The sequence below is a fragment of the Peromyscus maniculatus genome, chromosome 21 (assembly GCF_049852395.1).
Source record: "Peromyscus maniculatus bairdii isolate BWxNUB_F1_BW_parent chromosome 21, HU_Pman_BW_mat_3.1, whole genome shotgun sequence".
In the NCBI taxonomy this organism is placed as follows: Eukaryota; Metazoa; Chordata; class Mammalia; order Rodentia; family Cricetidae; genus Peromyscus; species Peromyscus maniculatus.
Genome location: NC_134872.1, coordinates 49,938,147 through 49,957,551, shown reverse-complemented (window position 1 = coordinate 49,957,551; position 19,405 = coordinate 49,938,147). Strand labels below are relative to the sequence as shown.

The following is a 19,405-nucleotide window of genomic DNA, read 5'->3' as shown; positions in this document are numbered from 1 at the left end:
GGGAAGCTTCAGATGGGTGTCACAGAAATGGGGACATAGAGCCTGGTGGTGGTCACACACCTTTAATCCCAACACTCGGGGCAACAGAGGCACACAGAGTGCTGTGAGTTCGAGGCCAGCCTGGTCTACAAAGCAAGTTCCAGGACAGCCAAGGCTACACAGAGAAACCCTGTCTTGGAAAACCAAGAAAGAAACGAAAAATTGTGACGTAGGATGAGCAAAGAAAGGGACAGAGCGTTAGGGGAAGGCCTCCCATGAATTTAAGGAACTGCAAACAGGTCAGCAGGGTTCTACAGGGTTGAGCGAGTGAGTGGGCGAGGAGGACGCACGTGGTCATGCAGAGTCTCGAAGGTCACGGTCACAGGTACTAGGGGGATGATCAGTGACCCAGCCGAAAAAGGAAGGAGACATTGTTGGAAAACTGACCTAAGGGGAAGTGCTTGGGTCTCAGATACTCAAAACTCCCGTCCACTAGATGGCAATAGTCGTCCCTGTGTCTGGGACGGCAAGGGTTGATGGCTATGACCAAGCAGGCTGATGAATTGGGAGGGAGTCCCAACCGGGGTTCCCCGCGAGAACGGGGCTGGTCTGCCTCCGGGCCGCGCGGGGGCGCTGTGGCCGGGCGGCCGCGGAGGGGCTCCGGCGGGTGGGAGGGAGGCGGGAAGAGCGCGGCACTTCCGCTGGCTGCCTGGCTGGCTGGCTGGCTGCTGGAGCGGGCGGCGAAGGGAGCGGAGGGAGCGTGCGGCCCGGGGACTCGCATTCCCCGGTCCCCCCTCCGCCCCACGCGGCTGGGCCATGGACGCCAGGTGGGGGGGCTCGGGCAGCCATGGCCCACGTGACCCAGACCCCGGGGCCACGTGACCGAGACCCCGGGGCTCGGGAGGCGGGGTGGGGTCCTCCGGCTGCAGACCCGCGGAGCGAGCGCTGTCAGGAGCCGGTGGGGATGGGGGCGCGGCGTGTGGCCTGTGTTCCTGGGGGGGCTTCGGGGACGTCTCCCGGAGGGGGGATGTGGGACTGTGGCGCTCGGGAGCGGGAAGCGGGGTGCAGGGGGGGCCGCCCGTGGCCTGAGCTGCCCGCGCGCTGGAGGGAACAGAGGCGACCTATGTGGCTGGGCAGGCGGGGCCGCCCCCGGGAAGGGAGGAGGCTCTGCCTGGCCTGCGTCGGACCCCCCGAGAGAGAGAGAGAGGGAGAGAGAAGCTCTTTGTCCGTCCCGCTGGACTGCAGCGGAGGGGGCGGGGACGCCACTGGGCACTTCCCTGGTACAGTCCCCTCCGGAGGGCAGAGGGGCTGAAGAGCCGCAACCCTAATCGCTGCTTTGGCTGTCCCCGCAGATGGTGGGCAGTGGTGGTGCTCGCCGCGCTCCCTTCTTTGGGAGCAGGTGGGGAGTCACCCGAAGCCCCTCCGCAGTCCTGGACACAGCTGTGGTTCTTCCGCTTTTTCGTGAATGCTGCCGGCTATGCCAGCTTTATGGTACCTGGCTACCTCCTGGTGCAATATTTAAGACGGAAGAACTACCTGGAGACAGGTAATGTGGTCCAAGGGTGGGGAAATGAGCTAGGTACGGTTGTAGGTGTTGGCGTACATTCAAAGTGAAACGTGGCTTGGGAAGGGAAGGCAGCCAGGTCACAGAGGGGGCTGGCTGGCTGCTCTGGAGAAGGTGTGGAACTTGACTTTGTGTGTCTTCTTCAGGCAGGGGTCTCTGCTTTCCCCTGGTGAAAGCCTGTGTGTTTGGCAATGAGCCCAAGGCCTCTGATGAGATTCCACTGGCTCCCCGGACAGAAGCAGCGGATACTGCGCCCTCTTGGCAGATCCTGAAGCTGGTCTTCTGTGCCTCGGGGCTCCAGGTAAGTAGACAGGCTCCCCTTCTCTTCCCAGGTTGGGTCCAGGCAGCCAGGGACTTAATGAAACCAGAGTTGTCCTGCCCACACCAAAGGTTTATTGATTTAGGTATGGTTTATGTCCCTGCAGGATGCAGCCCCACCCTGAAAGTGTTTTCTTCCTCTTAGCCTTTCTTCCTCCAATACCTGTCCCGACAGTTCACCATACACATATGTAATGATGTCTAGTGTGGAAGACAGCCTGTCTTCTCCGTATGTTCTTTCTTTCTGTGCTCTTTTTCTGCTCTGTGTACTGTGTCTAATATATAATCTCACTGACAACATTTTGGGGAAAGCCAGGCATGGTAGCACAAGCTGTCATCCCAGCTATTCTGAAGCTGAAGTAGAAGGATGCAAAGTTCAAGGCCTGCGCCTGGTGGCAGTGGTGGCGCACGCTTTTAATTCCAGCACTCTGGAGACAGAGGCAGGAGGATCTCTGTGAGTTGGAGGCCAGCCTAGTCTACTGAGCAAGTCCCAGGACATCCAGAGCCACACAGAGAAACCCTGTCTTGAAGTCCAAAAAAAAGAAAAGAGAGAGAGAAGCCTGAAGGCCTACCCGAGCAATTTAGTGTGAGATTCTGTCAAAACATAAATAAACCAAGCGTTGTGGTGCATTTGTCCCAGCATGTGGGAGGCAGAGCAGGTGGATCTCCGAGTTGGAGACCAGCCTGGTCTACATGTCCAGTTCCAGGATAACTAGGGCTGCATAGTGAAACCCTGTCTCAAAATAATAAATAAATAAAATAATAAATTAATAAATAAATAAATAAAATAAATAATAATGTGAGAGGGGCTCTGGGCATATAACCCAATAGAGCACTTGCCTACCATGCACAAACCTCAGTCAGTCCCAGGACCACACACACAAGTTTAGGCAGCCATTCAGCCTTTGTGAGTGGGATGCTCTCACAGGCCATAGTTTGCCATAGTTTGGAGTGGGTTCCAGCCCACCTTATATATATTAGAACTGGAAGTGGCCAGCCTTCTCTGGGGCTTCCAAACATTCCAGTTTATTTTGAATTGGTTCAAAATCAATAAAACTTTATATGGTATGTGGAGCCAGCTCTAATGGACTTGTGCCATGAGATGGACAGGGTCTGGTCCTAAAGCAGGTGGTGAGTTAAGCTTAGGAAAGAAGCCTCTACTACAGAGGAACCAAAAAGGATGGTGTCAGTTACGTCATATGCGAGCATCCGGAGGAAGAGAGAAAACAGACTTCTACCTACTCCTTTTCTTGTTCACTGTTGCCATTCTCCCCTCCACCCCCCAGGTGTCCTATCTGACTTGGGGTGTACTGCAGGAGAGAGTGATGACCGGCAGCTATGGGGCCACAGCCACATCACCAGGCGAGCATTTCACAGACTCACAGTTCCTGGTGCTAATGAACCGCGTGCTGGCCCTGATTGTGGCAGGTCTCTACTGTGTCCTACGCAAGCAACCCCGTCACGGTGCCCCCATGTACCGGTACTCTTTCGCCAGTCTGTCAAATGTGCTTAGCAGCTGGTGCCAATATGAAGCGCTTAAGTTCGTCAGCTTCCCTACCCAGGTGCTGGCCAAGGCCTCCAAGGTGATTCCTGTCATGATGATGGGAAAGCTGGTGTCCAGGCGAAGCTATGAACACTGGGAATACCTGACTGCAGGCCTCATCTCCATTGGGGTTAGCATGTTTCTGCTGTCCAGCGGACCAGAACCCCGAAGCTCTCCAGCCACCACGCTCTCAGGCTTGGTCCTCCTGGCAGGCTACATCGCTTTTGACAGCTTCACCTCAAACTGGCAGGATGCCCTGTTTGCCTATAAGATGTCCTCAGTGCAGATGATGTTTGGGGTCAATCTGTTCTCCTGTCTCTTCACAGTAGGCTCACTACTGGAGCAGGGCGCCCTACTGGAGGGAGCCCGCTTCATGGGACGGCACAGTGAGTTTGCACTCCATGCCCTCCTCCTCTCCATCTGCTCTGCCTTCGGTCAGCTCTTCATCTTCTACACCATTGGACAGTTCGGAGCTGCTGTCTTCACCATCATCATGACTCTCCGCCAGGCTATCGCCATCCTTCTCTCCTGCCTCCTCTATGGCCACACTGTCACTGTGGTGGGGGGGCTGGGAGTGGCTGTGGTCTTCACTGCCCTCCTCCTTAGAGTCTATGCCCGGGGCCGTAAGCAGCGGGGAAAGAAGGCTGTGCCAACTGAGCCCCCAGTGCAGAAGGTATGAAGAGTGAAGGACCCTCACTCTTTCTGTAGCTTCTCAGAGGCGCTGGCTCAAGGGCAGAATATCTTCTCAGTATCCAGCAGAGGATTGGAACCCTGGAGGCAGCCTCGTGCCTTGCCTTAAGAGCCCCACCTACTTTCTTGGAAGTGGCAGTTGTGGGTCTGAGTTACAGTGGTAGTCCAGATGGAGCTCCTCCCCCGACCCGGGTCTTGGTTTTAGCTGGCAGACCTGTGAACCAGCACCAGGCCTTTGCTTTTTTCCCTTTAACACCAAGACTGCCAGACACTGGGCAAGGGCAGCACAGAAGTTTACAGGCCCTAATGTAGTTCCCCTGGGGGCTAGTGAAAATGGTGCTGTGCCAAAGGAAACTGAGCCCTGCCCATCCCCCTGGGGCCCTGGTGTTCCTTGCTCAAGTTCTGGTACTTGGGAAATGTCACCTTTTGCTCTTATTTGATTAAACTGCAGCAGTGACTTGGCCATGTGTTCTGGTTGGCTGGAAGGGACTCAAGGGAGGTAGTGTTCAGAGGGCCTACCAAACCAGCCAGGCAAGGCTCACAGCATCTTGAGTGTTACTGTACAAGGAGAACAGGACTGTGTAAAACGGCATCTTCTTTATTTTGCATACTTTTAATTTCAGAACAAAATAAAACAAAACAAAAACCACAATACACAATACCCAACCCTGCTATTCTGTGGGAGGGGATTTTCCTGCCTTAAGGCACAAGGACAGGACAAAAGAGATCCTCTAGCATGAGCAGAGAGCCAGGTAGGTCAGGGCTAGTCAAGGCTGCTGGGGGAGCCACAGGGAAACTATACAGAGGACATGGGCTTCCCAGGGGTCTCTAATCTACTTCTTCCATGCGGGAGGCATCCTCATCACCCTCGAGTGGGGGGATCTCATCAGGAACAGCAGCACTGGGCTCCTCCGCTGTTACCTCGTCTTCATCAATACCTAAGAAAGACAGACAAGATTTGAACAAGATGGTAGTATTCTGTCTGTCCAAAGGTCCAGCCAGTTCAACAGCTTGCCACCTGTAGCTCATGAGCCCAACTCACCCAGGCCTAGTTTGATCATGCGGTAGATACGGTTGGAGTGGGTCTGGGGATCCTCAAGTGAGAAACCAGAGGAGAGGAGAGCAGTTTCGAACAGCAGCACCACCAGGTCCTTGACAGCCTTGTCATTTTTGTCTGCCTCCGCCTTCTGCCTCAGGGTCTCCACAATGGGGTGGTCAGGGTTGATCTCTAGGTGCTTTTTGGCCATCATGTAGCCCATTGTAGAGTTGTCTCGAAGTGCCTGGGCCTTCATGATCCGCTCCATGTTGGCTGTCCAGCCATAGGTGCTTGTCACAATGCAGCAGGGTGAAGACACAAGCCTGTTGGAGATTGTCACCTGTGGACAATCAAATACAGTCACAAGATGTATGTAGCCTTGTATGTTCTGAAACTGCTAGGTAAAGTTCTTTGTTTTTTAAGAGTGGAAGAAGATGGGGTGGGGGTGGCTCAGCGCTTAAGAGCACTGACTGCTTGCTCTTCCAGAGGAACCCAGTCAATTCCCAGCACCCACATGGCAGCTCAAGACTGTCACTCCATTTTCAGATGATCTGACAGAGGCAAACACCAGTGCACATGAAATACAAAATGAAAGATGACTAACTCCAGCTTCTGGAGGCTCAAAGTGGCTTGACTACAGGAATTCAAGGACAATCTGCAACACAGCAAGGCCTTTTCTTGCATAGATTAGACAGTAATCAGTTATGAATATGAAAAAAAAATTCCTACTTCACCGAGAGACTGACAATATTGACAGGGACAGACGGGGCCTGGTTGATGCCACACACCACTAGCATATTTCTAGGGGAAAACCTTTCAACAAACTCACCTTCTCAACCTTCTTATCCAGGATCTCCTTCATGAGCTTGCAGAGATTTTCAAACTTTGCCTTGCTCTCCTCCATTTTCTTCTTCTCTTCCTCATCCTCTGGTAGCTCCAGGCCTTCCTTAGTCACAGAGACCAGGCTCTTTCCATCAAACTCCTTGAGCTGCTGCACGCAGTACTCGTCAATAGGCTCCGTCATGTACACCACCTCAAAGCCCCGCTTCCGCACACGCTCCACAAAGGCCGAGTTGGCCACCTGCTCTTTGCTCTCACCTATACGATTATTAAATGTGTTCAGTGACCAAAAGGCCTGCATACTGCCCCTTGTCCCCAGTTCCCCACACCCACAGGCAGCTTTGATATGACCCAAGCACCAACATACCAGTGATATAGTAGATGGACTTCTGTGTCTCCTTCATGCGAGACACATACTCTGACAGGGAGGTCATCTCATCTCCAGACTGAGAGGTGTGATAACGGAGCAGCTCAGAGAGGCGCCGGCGGTTTGTGGAGTCTTCATGGATTCCAAGCTGTGAGGGTAGGAAAAGAAAAGTCCAATTGTGAGCTGGAAAAATATTGCCCTAAACACAAAAACGTAACCAGGAGAGGAAACCCTTGCTCATCTTACCTTTAGATTCTTGGAGAAGGCCTCATAAAATTTCTTGTAGTTCTCTTTGTCTTCAGCCAACTCAGAGAAGAGCTCAAGGCACTTCTTCACAATGTTTTTGCGGATGACTTTCAGGATCTTGCTCTGCTGGAGCATTTCTCGGGAGATGTTCAGGGGCAGGTCCTCAGAGTCAACCACACCACGGATAAAGTCTACAGTCAACCAGAGCAGAGCACAAGAAAGAGCCAGATCAGACCTGGTCTGGTTATCAGATTTAAACATCCCAGCCAAGTGAAGGTTTGGGAAGCCAAGGAAGGACTATAATTATCAGGGTTAAAGACAGTCCCAGCTGTATGCTGAAGATCTATTAAGAAAGAGTTTGTACTACATAATAACCTAAGCTCAGGAGATACTCACTGAGGTACTCAGGTATCAGCTCATCACAGCTGTCCATGATGAACACACGACGCACATACAGTTTGATGTTGTTCTTCTTCTTCTTGTTCTCAAAAAGGTCAAAGGGAGCTCGCCGTGGAATGAAGAGCAATGCTCTGAATTCCAACTGACCTTCTACAGAGAAGTGCTGAAAGAAACCAGTAGTACATTTCAGGACAAGATGGCCTCAAGTCCCAGGATCAGACATCTAAACACTGAAATGCACACTCCTGAAACCAGCCCAAATACCAAGTAAACCTAGAATACTAGTAGCAATAAGTATTTCTCCAATCAGAACCATGGCGGTCAAGGCCAACCCCCACCCCAGATCCCCACCAGAAGGGTAGTGAAAGAAATCACTGCCAGCACAGGCCTGAGTAGTTCCCACAATGACAGCCATGAGGTTCCATGGCTTCAGTTCTTCCGTACCAACCAGTTGAGCAAGTTGTTGGACACTATCCTATGCATGCCACTTGTAAGGTCTCTCACCTTGACTGCCAAGTGGTCCTCCCAATCATTGGTGAGGCTCTTATAGAATTCCCCATATTCCTCCTGAGTGATGTCATCAGGGTTCCTGGTCCAAATGGGCTTAGTCTTGTTCAGCTCCTCCTGATCGATGTACTTCTCCTTGATCTTCTTCGTTTTCTTCTTCTTATCTTTGCCACCATCATCCTCCTCATCTGATCCCACGTCTTCAATCTTAGGCTTCTCCTCATCATCCTTATCTTCCTCCTCTTTCTCACCCTTCTCTTCCTCTGCCTCATCATCACTGATCTCCTTCTCTCGTTCCTTCTCCAACTAAATCAGCAAATTGAACAATGAGTTGTCAAGAACTCAATTCCAGCCAAGCCAGAAGCCATGAGCCAACACCACAGCCTGCTCAAGGACTGCCAATCCCATACTCACGTAGAGGGTGATGGGATAGCCTATGAACTGTGAGTGTTTCTTCACCACTTCCTTGACCCTCCTCTCCTCCAAGTATTCTGTCTGGTCTTCTTTGAGATGAAGGATCACTTTGGTACCCCGGCCAATGGGCTCACCTATTAAAAAAAAGTGAACCACAATAAATTGTAAAAACCACAACAAAAATACTCCATTTTTTCTGTGTAGCCCTGGCTGTCCGTACTAGAGCCCAAGAGATCCACCTGCCTCTGCCTCCCAGTGCTGGAATTCAAGGCATCTAAAATGTCAGCTCACCATGGTCCGCACGAACTGTGAAGGACCCTCCAGCAGAGGACTCCCAGGCATACTGCTCGTCATCGTTGTGCTTTGTGATCACCACCACCTTCTCTGCCACTAGATAGGCAGAGTAGAATCCAACACCAAACTGCCCAATCATGGAGATGTCCGCACCAGCCTGCCAAAGGGGGTTCAAAGTTGAGAGGGAAGCAAACCGGTTCTTTCTGCACAAGTACAAGTGCTTGCTGAGCAAGTGTAACAATCAAGTTCAGTCCCCGTGGCCTAGTGGTCAAAATCATCCTCTGACCAGCTCCACATGCACTTATTTTTAAACCTACCACATACACTACTGAAATGGGTTTTGAAAAATTAAGTCAAAAGCAGTTAATGAATGGAGAATGTTGTGGACTGGATGACAGGTCACACACCTGCAGCGCCTCCATGAATGCCTTTGTGCCAGACTTGGCAATGGTTCCCAAGTTATTTATGAGATCAGCCTTGGTCATGCCAATGCCTGTGTCCACCAAAGTCAGTGTTCGCTCTTGAGGGTTGGGGATGATGTCAATTTTCAGCTCTTTACCACTGTCCAACTTGGAAGGGTCTGTCAGGCTCTCATAGCGAATTTTGTCCAAGGCCTGTAAATACATATACACAGCCACCATTAATCCTAACAGTCCCTTCCCTTTAAACTGTGGCCGACTTGGCCATCAGCTGCTGGCTTCTTCCTCTCAATCACTCCCACTACCCTCTATAAAGCTTTAAATACACCAGAATACTCACATCAGAAGCATTAGAGATCAACTCTCGGAGGAAAATTTCCTTGTTGGAATAGAAAGTATTGATGATGAGGGACATGAGCTGAGCGATTTCTGCCTGAAAGGCAAAGGTCTCCACCTCTTCCTCTCCATGGTGCACTTCCTCAGGCATCTAAGATCGAAAGGATCACATATCACCAAGGACCATGATGGCTGCAGTTTAAAATCCAGTTCAAACTGCTTTAAACTGGGCAGTATCCATTCCCAAGGGATGAGAACCGCCATTTTTAAAAAGACCTTGAAGGTACAGTGAGAAAGCAAATCCAGAGTGGAAAAAAACCGAATGGTTCTTCAAGGCAACGCCAAGTCAGACTGTCTCAACGGTATGCTACAGCTCAACCATCAGGTTCTCCATCTCAACACCTGCCGACGTACCGTGTTAAAACTCCAGAATGGACATTCGTTAATCTCATATAAGAACCCCAGGCAACCCCTGTGCGCGTAGAAAGAGGAAATCCCTTAACTACACCCCACTCTCTTGGGCGAAGAAACCGTAACAGAAGCAGCGGCCATTTCTCCGTGCTGCTCCCTCCCAGCAGGGCAAGAGAACCCGAGGCTGCAGTCATGGAGGCGCTCGAAGGGCAATTAAATCAGGACAAAGAGGTAAAGCTCCACCACACTGCGCAGCCTTGCACAGGACTCCACAGATGTAAAATGGTGGCCCAAGCCGTCCTGCGACCCTCGTCACTGCCGGACATGCGTCGGCAGCAGCCCCAAGGGGAGGGGGCGCCACCGTAGCCCTCCCACTGCCCCAGCATCCGGGCACTGGGGCGGGGCACCAGAAGCTTCCAGAACAATCTGAGCTCCCGGGGAGGGGAGGAGAAGGGGAGGGACCTATGAATCCTCCCGTGCCAGCCCCCTCCCCGCTCCACCTCCTCCTCCTCCACCCGGCCAGCAGGGAAAGATCTAGAAAGGGAAGGCGCAGTGGGTTCAAGCGTCCCTGCCCACCCGGGGACCCCTCCCCACTGCCAAGCACGTTGGGAAAGGCGTCGGGGGGGGGGGGTGGCCTGGCCAAGCTCGCCCGGCCGTGCTGAGTCACGCAGGGGAGCCCGCCACCGCGCGGACCCTGCAGCCGCGCCCGGAAGTGGAGGGCAAACATGGCAGCGCCCCGGGTCGGCGGCTACCACGTGGGGCTCCCTACCACCTGGCTGGACCGCGCCCCCGCCTCCCGCGCCGGGGAGCCACCCGGGAGCCCCCCCAGGAGCCGCGCCGCGCGAGCCCGCCGGGGCCAACCACAGGCAGCTCGAGGCTCCGCGGGCCCCGTCACCTCTCAGGGCCGCCCGGCCCGGCGGGAGCCTTGGGGACAGCCGCGAACGGGGGAGGGGGCTCGGGCAAGGGCCCCGGGAAGGAGCCGCGGGGCGGGGAGCCGCGGCCTTACCTTGACGGGCAGGCCAAGCGGTAGCACAGAGCACGGTGGGCACGGAGCGCGTCCGACTCGCACGCCAAGCCTCAGCTGCGCGGGGGTGACTCAAGAGAGCTCGCAGACGCCCCCGGCCGCCCTATATAAGGCGAAGCACAGCCCGGGCTCCTCCCTGGGATCCCTCCGCCTCGGGGGGCGTGGCCCGCAGCCGCGCACCTGCCGCCGCCCGCCCACCCTGACGTCATGGCCGCAGATCGGGGAGGGGGCGGGGAGGAGCGGGGCCGGGGCGCCGAGTCGGGGCCCGGGCTGGACCCGGGCCCCCGAGGTGAGGCCCGGGGAGCACGCACATGCCACGCGTGCTGCATCCGCGGGCGGACATCCCACGGATTCCCCACGGATCCCGCGGCCGGTGCCTCCAACTCCCACAGTCCGGTCCTCAGGGAACCCTTGCCAGAGCACGGGGACGGCGCCCTGGGCTGCCATTCCCAGACCCGATCTCCCTAGTGTCCACCGCAAATCGCACACCGGGAGGACAGGACCACGAGAAGCCCGTGGTCCTACTCGAGGGCGCCCCGGGTCCCCACCCTCCAGACCCGAGAGCAGCGGCAGGCGCGGGGGTGGGGGTGGGGGGAGCCGCTCCTCCGCGGGGAGGGGCGCGGGCCCGGGCTGGCAGGGACTCTTTGGCGGCCCGCGGCGGAAGGAGCGGCGGCGGCGGCGGCGGTACTGCGATTTCTTCCAGCAGTTTCTAGGGCTGTCTGGGCGGTCTCAGCCCCTCCCCCCGAGGCCCCACCTCCCCCGCTGCGGCGGGGGCAGCAGCTCGGCCAGCGGCTACGCATTGCCGGCGTCTCGTTGCCGAGATGTCTTTTCCCCCAGCCCCGCAACCGTGGGCTGCGGTTAGTCGACCCTCTTGCGCGTGGCCCTGAGAGGCCCCGCCGCATCGCCGTGGGGTGTGGAGCCCGGGGTGGGGTGCGGAGCCCCGAGGGAGGGGCGGCCGGCCGGGATCAGGGCACGGGATCCGCGGGGGTGAGTGACTGCGCACAGACGGGGAGCCGGACGCTGCCGCCGGGTACAGCAGTCCCCACCGCTCAGCCGCCGCGGCGCGGGGGCCGTGCGCCCTCCTCCCTTGGAGAGCCCAGCAAGCTGTTTGTCAAGCTGGTTTCGTTTTTCCTGGCCCTCCTCCCCACTGCAGCTCTCTGCGCCTAGGGAGAAGGTCCCCCCCATCTTTTCGGGTTAGCGGGAGCTCTAGGCAGCTGCATAAAGATGCTGCTGCTGGTCAGGCCTTGGCCCAGTTCCAGGTGCCAGAACCGAGTTTGCGCTAGTACCTCCGCCCTGCCTTCCCCCCTGAGCCGGCCCTCCATGCCTCACCGGCCCTGTCCATCTAGCCTTGCCCTTTTCCAAGGCCGCGTTGGCAGCTTGTTGGGCTGATGAACCCTCCAAGGGACAATGGCCACTCTGTAAATGTACCTCTCCATCCTCAGCCCACTCTGGCCGGGGTCCCCCACACCACCGCCCACACCTTCGTTCCCAGTGCGTGCATGCGGCCCGGCTTCCCTCATGTGCTCTCGCCTTCCTTTGTCCCTCTGTCCACTTCATCTGTTACCACCCGATGCTACCCTGTCTTCATCCTCTCCTTAATTGTAGCGTGTGAGAGGCCTGTAGAGAAATCAATGAATGTAGATGCTGGGTAGGATTGCCAAAGAGACCCCAGGGTGCTGCTGCTTTGGATCAAAATCTGAAACCAGGAACTTCAACACTCACCATATACCCCTGTCAGTAAAAGGGGCCTAGCTGCTCTCTGGGCTGGACATTTAGTTCCGGCGAGGAGTGTTTACCTAACACATACCAGGCCCTTGGTTCCCTAGCTCTCCAACGGCACTGACAGCCTCTCCTTGGCCTCTGAACAGGTGAAAGCTAGTCTATACATTTCATGAACAGGAAAATGAAGGGTTCTATGAATAGCAGGGTCACTAACCCCTGGATCCTTTCAGTTTTGGAAGTGGAATGGGGGCAGGGCATGGTCTCTCTTTCCACCACCCGCGCCTGAAGCAGACCAGAAGTCACCCGTGGGCTTCCCCTTAGCTGTCCCCCAGCAATGTCAGGACCAAGGCTCCTCAGCAGCTTCCTGGGACTTCCTCAGTTGGGAAAGGTTCACTGGGCATGCTGGTACACCCCTGTAATTCCAGCCCAGGGCCAGCATAGCCTAACAGTGAGGTCCTGTTGCATCAATAGTTAACTAAGAACCGGGAAAGTCGTTTTGCACCAACATGGGGATTCCTTTCACCTCGCTGAGTCTGGCGGCGCATGTCTGTCTCAGTACTAGGGTGGTTGAGGCAGGGGGATGCCTGTAATTCCAAGGCCAGTCTGAACTACACAGTGCCAGACCAGTTAAGGGTTATGCAGGAGATTCTGTCTCAAACACTGGGGGAGGAGGCTTGCTCAGGGAACAAGATGACTCAGTGGCTAAAAACACTTGTCCTTGTCCTGCAAGCCTCGCAGGCCTGAATTTGACCCTCGGATGCCATGCTGCAAGGAGAGAGAGAGCTTACTCCTGAGTCTTCTCCTGACCTCTGTATGTGCACAGAGGTGTCCGTGTACCCATACACACACACACACACACACACACACTTTATTTTTGTTTTGTTTTGAGGCAAGGTTTTTCTATGTAGTTCTGGCATCCTAGAACTAGCTTTGTAGACCAGGCTGGCCTTGAACTCAGAGATTCACCTGCTCCTGCCTCCAAGTGCTTAGGTTAAAGACGTATGCCACAACTGCCTGGCTCACATATCTTTTTGTTGTTGTTGTTTGGAAACAGAGTTTCTCTGTGTAGCTTTGGCTGTCCTGGAACTCTCAGAGATCCCTCCCTGAGTGCTGGGATTAAAGGCTTGCACCACCACCGCCCGGCCTGGCTCATATATCTTATACACATGATAAATTCTCTTTTTCTTGGGATGGGGGAAGGTCAAAAAATAGTATTTCTCTGTGCAGCTTTGTAGGAACTCAATTTGTAGACCAGGAGTGCCTTGAACTCAGAGATCCCATTGCCCCGAGTGCTGGGTTTGAAGGACTGCGCCACCACACCCAGCTGATAAAGTCTCTTTTAAAACCAAACCAACCAAACAAAATGGTCTGGGGGCTGGAGAGATGGCTCAGCAGTTAAGAGTACGTGCTGCTCTTCCAGAGGACCCAGCTTCCGTTCCTAGCATTCAAGTTCGATGGCTCACAACCACCTGTAACTCCAGCTCCAGGAGGTACAAAGCCTCTGACTCCACTGGCCCCTGCACTCAAGTGCACACACGCACCACATGCTCACACACGCACCACACACACACAATTTAATAATAACTTTTTATAATTTATTTATTATTTGATGTGCGTCGGTGTTTTGCCTGCAGGTATGTCCATGCAAGGCAACCAGATCCCCTAGAATGGAGTTACAGACAGTTGTGAGCTGCCATGTGGGTGCTGGGAATTGAATCCAGGTCTTCTGACAGCCAGTTCTCTTAACCTCTAAGCCATCTCTCCAGCCCCAACCTTTTTTTTTTTTTTTTTTTTTTTTTTTTTTTTTCTGAGACAGGGTTTCTCTGTGTAACAGTCTTAGCTATCCTGGAGCTCACTCTGTAGACCAGGCTGGCCTCGGACTGAACTCAGAGATCCACCTGCCCGGGCTCCCGAGTACTGGGATCAAAGGCGTGTGCCACCGCTGCCTGGCCCAACAAATTCTTTGTGTGTGTGTGTGTGTCTGTGTGTCTGTGTGTCTGTGTGTGTGTGTAGTGCTGGGATTAAAAGTGTGCACCACCATGCCCAGACAAATGCTTTCTTTTTAAGAGTTGCCTTGATCATGGTGTCTGTTCGAAGCAATAGAACAGTGACTGAGACACATGTCCTGGAGTTTTTTAAAAACTCTAACAAAATGTCCTCAAGTTTCCTTTTGAGTCTTCTTAAATTCTTTCATTAACTAGACTAAGAGCCCACAAAGGGACTTCAATTTCCCCTTTAACATGTGGTAATTCCTTCCAACAAATTCTTTTTAAAGGTGAGCTAGTTCAGTAAGTAAAGGTGTTTGCAGTGTAAGTGGGATGACCTGAGTCTGAGTCCCAGAACCCACAGAAGGAAAGAACTGACTTCCCAAAGTTGTCCCCGAGCCTGCAGTGTGCCCTGACAGGCACCCACCCTCACATCACACACATACTAATAAAATTACTTTTAAAATTTACTTTAAAAAAAAAAATGTGCTGAGCAGTGGTGGTGCACACTTTTAATCCTAGCACTCAGGAGACAGAGGCAGGTGGATCTTTATGAGGTCACAACCAGCCTGGTCTACAGAGCAAGTTCCAGGACAGCCGGGGCTACAAAATGAAACCCAGTCTCAAAAAAGAAAAAAAAAATTATGTGTGAGTGTGCACATGAACCATGTGTGGGTACTGAAAAGCCAAAGGGCGTTGAATCCCCTGAACTGGAATCAGAGTCAGTTGTGAACTGCCTGGTTTGGGTGCTGGAGTCAGACTCAGGGCCTGTGGAAGATGGATAAGCACTCTTAACTGCTGAGCCTTTGTGGGGAAACAAACAAACAAATCAACCAACCCAGAGGTGGTGTCTGCCTAGACCCAGCACTTAGGAGGCAGAGGCAGGTTCTATCTCTGAGTATGAGACCAGTTTGGTCTACAGGCCAGACAGATATTATAGTAAGACCCTGTTTAAAAAAATAACACTTTTTAAAAGGAGGGGAGGAGGGCCAGAGAGATAGCTCGTAGCAGGATGCTTGCCTTGCTTGTAACACTAATACAAGAAAAAATGCCATTTCCCTCCGAGGAAGTCGTCGGGGAGGCCTGTCTGTGTCAGGTAGCCCCACCTTCCCCCACTAACTGACACACCTAGGCTCCCCCTGAAAGCCTTGCCTGAGGATGCAGAGGTGTGTGTACGTGGAGGGGCAGGACACAGGGACTCTCAGCCCACGTGGGCCCATAGCAGGCCAAGGATAAACCAGGGTGGCCTGAGAAGAGGGCCATGCTTAGGGCCTGTGGAGCCAGAGCGGTGCAGAAGAGTCCGCTTCCAGAAGAGAAAAAGCCGGGAGACTCCCAGTGACGAGAAGGGAACCAGAGCTCAGGAATTCCTTCTAGAACCCTGGGGAAGAACTGAAAGTGGCCCTAAGGCAGGGGCCAGGTTATAACGGGCTGCAGGGGCCATGCTGCCCTAACTGGAGGCCGAGGAAGGCCGTCAGAGACAGCCGTAGCCCCCCTAAGCCTCCCGGACCCTCCTTCCCAGCCAGCGGCAGCTGCAGCCGCCAGTGTTCCCAAGTGTTTATTCATGACCAGGTCTCCGAAGCTCTGGAAGGCAGCCAGCTAAAACAGGTATTAACAGGCCACTACCTGCTGCTTGCTGGGCCCCATGCTTGTTTTCCTGTGACCTGTAGGCAAAGACTTCTTTTTACAATTGCTAGTGAGTTGAAAAAAAAAAAATTCAGGAATAGATCACCCCCACCCCACCCCCGCCACCCCACTCCTCTTTGCCTTCGCTCTCCCGGCTGCCTTTTCCTTTCGCTTTGACTGATTTCCCAGTGTTGTCCAGGCCACTCTGCTTCAGCTTCCAGGAGGCTGGGACAAGCAAATGCCACCATGCCTGAGTTAAAGATGGTATTTTGATAAGTGAAAATGATAGGAAATTTGAATATTAGTCTCTAGGAAGTTTTGAGCATCTTTTAAAGTATTTTTTTATTTATTCATTTATTTTTTAATTTTATTTTATGTTGTATGGGGTGCTCTGCCAGCCTGCCTCTATGTGCACCATGTGTACACAGTACCCCTTGGGGCCAGAAGAGGGCACTGTTTCCCTAGACCTGAAGTTACAGATAATTGTGAGCCATACCCTGGACTCTGGGAATTAACCATCTACTGCACGAGCAAGTGTTCTTAACTGCCGAGCCTTCGAGCCTTCGCTCCAACTCCCCAAATGGAAATACTTTAAGGCTGGAATGCAGCTCAGCTGGTAGAGAGTGTTTGGTTGACATGCAGTGAGACCGAGGTTGGAGTCCCAGCACTGACTGAACCAGGTATGGTGGTTCAATCTCAGAATCTTAGCACCTGGGAGATAAGAGGCAGGAAATCAAAGTTTTTTGTTTTTGTTTTTTTCTAATATGCATTTTATTTATTTATTGAACATAAAAACAGGTTATAATTCAAAAGTCCAGGGTTATTTTAAACAGGAAAAATTTTTTTTCTGTAGAAAATAGTAAAAATGAGGGCTGGAGAGATGGCTCAGAGGTTAAAAGCACTGGCTGTCTTCCAAAGGTCCTGAGTTCAATTCCCAGCAACCACATGGTGGCTGAAAACTATCTGTAAAACTATCTGGTTCCTTCTTTGGGCCTGCAGGGACACATGCAGGCAGAACACTGTATACATAATAAATAAATAAATCTTTTTTAGAAAGAAAGAAAAAGAAAACAGTAAAAATGAGAACATTTCCCAATAAGCCCCTTTAAGCCAAATAATAGCTGAATTATACATATAAATATTTATTAGACTCTGGGATACAGAAGAAACCTATCTTCATCTGTTCAGAGAGCTATGTTTTACTCAAGTTGTGTAAGTGAGATTCCTGTTCATCTTCCCCTTCACTGTTTGATTTACGGCAGACATTTTTCTATAGGGTAATCCATACTCTAAAAAGATTTTAGCCTCCCCTGCTGAAAGTATGGCCAGTATTTTCTTTCATCAACTTGATATAGTACAAATTCTTTTTTTTTTTTTTTTTTTTTTTTTTTTTTTTTGGTTTTTCGAGACAGGGTTTCCCTGTGTAGCTTTGCGCCTTTCCTGGGACTCACTTGGTAGCCCAGGCTGGCCTCGAAAATTCTTTTTTTTTAAACAAGCTTTTATCCAAGCCTCATTTATTTATTTAGATTTATTTATTTATCATGTATACAGAAGAGGGTGCCAGATCACATTATAGATGGTTGTGAGCCACCATGTGGTTGCTGGGAATTGAACTCAGGACTTCTGGAAGAGCAGTCAGTGCTCTTAACCTCTGAGCCATCTCTCCAGCCCCCAAATTCTTATCTTAATAGTGAAATATTTCACCAAAGCATGCCCAGTAATTGGGCAAAACCAAAACTTATTATAAGCCACAGTCATCCTAGGGTGTCCCCCCCCCCCCCCCCCCCCCGCTAGGTAGCCTCCCTGGTTCTGTGGGTTGCAGTCTGATTGTCTTTTGCTTTATGTCTAGTATCCACTTATGAGTGAGTACATACCATGTTTGTCCTTCTCAGTTTGGGTTACCTCACTCAGGATATTTTCTAGTTCCATACATTTTCCTGCAAATTTCATGATGTCGTTGTTTTCCTCTGCTGAGTAGTACTCCACTGTGTATATGTACAGAATGGGAAAAGATCTTCATCAACCCCACATCTGACAGAGAACTGATCTCCAAAGTATATAAAGAACTCAAGAAACTAGACATCAAAATACTAAACAATCCAATTTAAAAATGGGCTACAGAGTGTAGTGGGTAGCCATTCTAGCTTTGATCTGGAAGTTCCAACCCCCATTGAGGCTTTGGTAACTGTCACGCCTACAAGGCTGGACCAAGGGAGGACCCTGAAGACCTGAGATCCAGATGCGCTGGCCCTCTTAGTTTCTGGACCCTGGACGCTGGAGGTAGTTCTCCAGAGAACACTGCCGGACTGCACCACACCTTTCCCAGACTCTGTAAACTATCCATTCACTTGTAAGTTACCCCACAAAATAAACCTCCCTTTTAACTATGTGGAGTGGCCTTAATAATTTCACCAATAACAGAGCTAAACAGAGAATTCTCAAAAGAAGAATCTCAAATGGCTGAAAAACATTTAAGGAAGTGCTCAACATTATTAATCATCAGAGAAATGCAAATCAAAACGACTCTGAGATACCACCTTACACCTGTCAGAATGGCTACAATCAAAAACACTAATGACAGTCAATATTGGAGAGGATGTGGAGCAAAGGGAACACTCCTCCACTGTTGGTGGGAGTGCAAACTTGTACAACCACTGTGGAAATCAGTATGGCCGTTTCTCAGAAAATTGGGAATCAATCTACCTCAAGACCCAGCCATACCACTCTTGGGCATATACCCAAGGAATGCTCAATCATACCACAAAGGGTGTGTGTGTGTGTGTGTGTGTGTGTGTGTGTGTGTGTGTGTGTGTGTAAAGGAATCCTAGGCTGGGGAGATGATTCAGCAGTTAAGAGATCTCGCTGTTCTTCCAGAGGAACTCAGTTTAAATACCCATGCTGAGTAAGTAGCTCACAGGTTCCTGTCACTCACACATCAGGAGCTCTGACACCTAAGAAGTCAAATCCAATCTTTTCCCTGTATTTCTTTGCCGACCTAGGGACTAAACCAGGGTCTCTCTCACATGCTAAACCAGAGGTCTGTCACTGGCCTTAAGCTCCTAGCCCTTTTGAAAATTGTGTGTGTGCACACCTGTGTGTGTGGCCACTCAAATTATTTCCTGCACAACAGCGGTTGGATCCCTCAGAGCCGGAGTCCCACGGGTGACTACATGGGTGGTGGCATCCAAAGTCTGGTCCTCATGATTGTGCAGCAGTCGATCTTAACAGTTGAGCCATCTCCCCAGGGCCATCTTGAAAGTTGGAGCATTTGCCTGGGAATGCTGGCTCATGCCTTTAATCCCAGCACCCAGGAGGCAGAAGCAGGATGATCTTTGAGAGTTTGAGGCCAGCCTGGTCCACATAGCAAGTTCCAAGCTAGCCGGCTCTGTAAGGTTATGTTGTGAGATCCTGTTCACCACTGCCACCCCCACCCCAAAAAAAAAAATTGTCGGAGCATTTATAAATATTAATCATATTTTAGGTTATAAATAAAGTCTCAGACAGGCAGTGGTGGCACACATCTTTAATCCCAGGACTTGGGAGGCAGAGGCAGGCAGATCTCTGAGTTCAAGCCCAGCCTGATCTACAGAGTGAGTTCCAGGACAGCCAGGGCTACATAGAGAAACTCTGCTCAATAAAAATAAATAAATAAATAAATAAATAAATAAATAAATAAATAAATAAATAA

General features: G+C 51.8%; 2 protein-coding genes across 6 annotated transcripts; one reads left to right on the top strand and one right to left on the bottom strand.

Moving 5' to 3' along the window:
* The first annotated feature begins 259 nt into the window (after nucleotides 1-259).
* Slc35b2 (solute carrier family 35 member B2) lies at nucleotides 260-4,557 on the top strand. Of its 4 annotated transcripts, none has more exons than XM_042266449.2 (4): nucleotides 260-364; nucleotides 1,332-1,525; nucleotides 1,690-1,844; nucleotides 3,148-4,557. In XM_042266449.2, exons 1-4 carry the CDS (start codon nucleotides 336-338, stop codon nucleotides 4,081-4,083), a joined length of 1,314 nt encoding a protein of 437 aa, XP_042122383.2. In that variant the 5' UTR covers nucleotides 260-335; the 3' UTR covers nucleotides 4,084-4,557. The 4 variants fall into 4 exon arrangements, with proteins under 4 accessions (XP_042122383.2, XP_006985039.3, XP_076413905.1 ...); XM_006984977.4 differs by lacking the exon at nucleotides 260-364 and adding an exon at nucleotides 641-806; XM_076557790.1 differs by lacking the exon at nucleotides 260-364 and adding an exon at nucleotides 800-937.
* A 131-nt stretch (nucleotides 4,558-4,688) lies between these two features.
* On the bottom strand, nucleotides 4,689-10,593 carry Hsp90ab1 (heat shock protein 90 alpha family class B member 1). 2 transcript variants are annotated; one of them, XM_076557788.1, is made up of 12 exons: nucleotides 10,370-10,593; nucleotides 8,957-9,103; nucleotides 8,605-8,811; nucleotides 8,195-8,354; nucleotides 7,904-8,037; nucleotides 7,487-7,795; nucleotides 6,980-7,145; nucleotides 6,584-6,774; nucleotides 6,338-6,485; nucleotides 5,960-6,228; nucleotides 5,137-5,470; nucleotides 4,689-5,032 (listed from the first exon to the last, which is right to left on the bottom strand). In XM_076557788.1, the coding sequence occupies exons 2-12, from the start codon at nucleotides 9,101-9,103 to the stop codon at nucleotides 4,923-4,925; spliced, it is 2,175 nt and encodes a 724-aa protein (XP_076413903.1). In that variant the 5' UTR covers nucleotides 10,370-10,593; the 3' UTR covers nucleotides 4,689-4,922. The 2 variants fall into 2 exon arrangements, with proteins under 2 accessions (XP_076413903.1, XP_076413904.1); XM_076557789.1 differs by lacking the exon at nucleotides 10,370-10,593 and adding an exon at nucleotides 9,367-9,763.
* Between the last annotated feature and the right edge of the window lie 8,812 nt (nucleotides 10,594-19,405).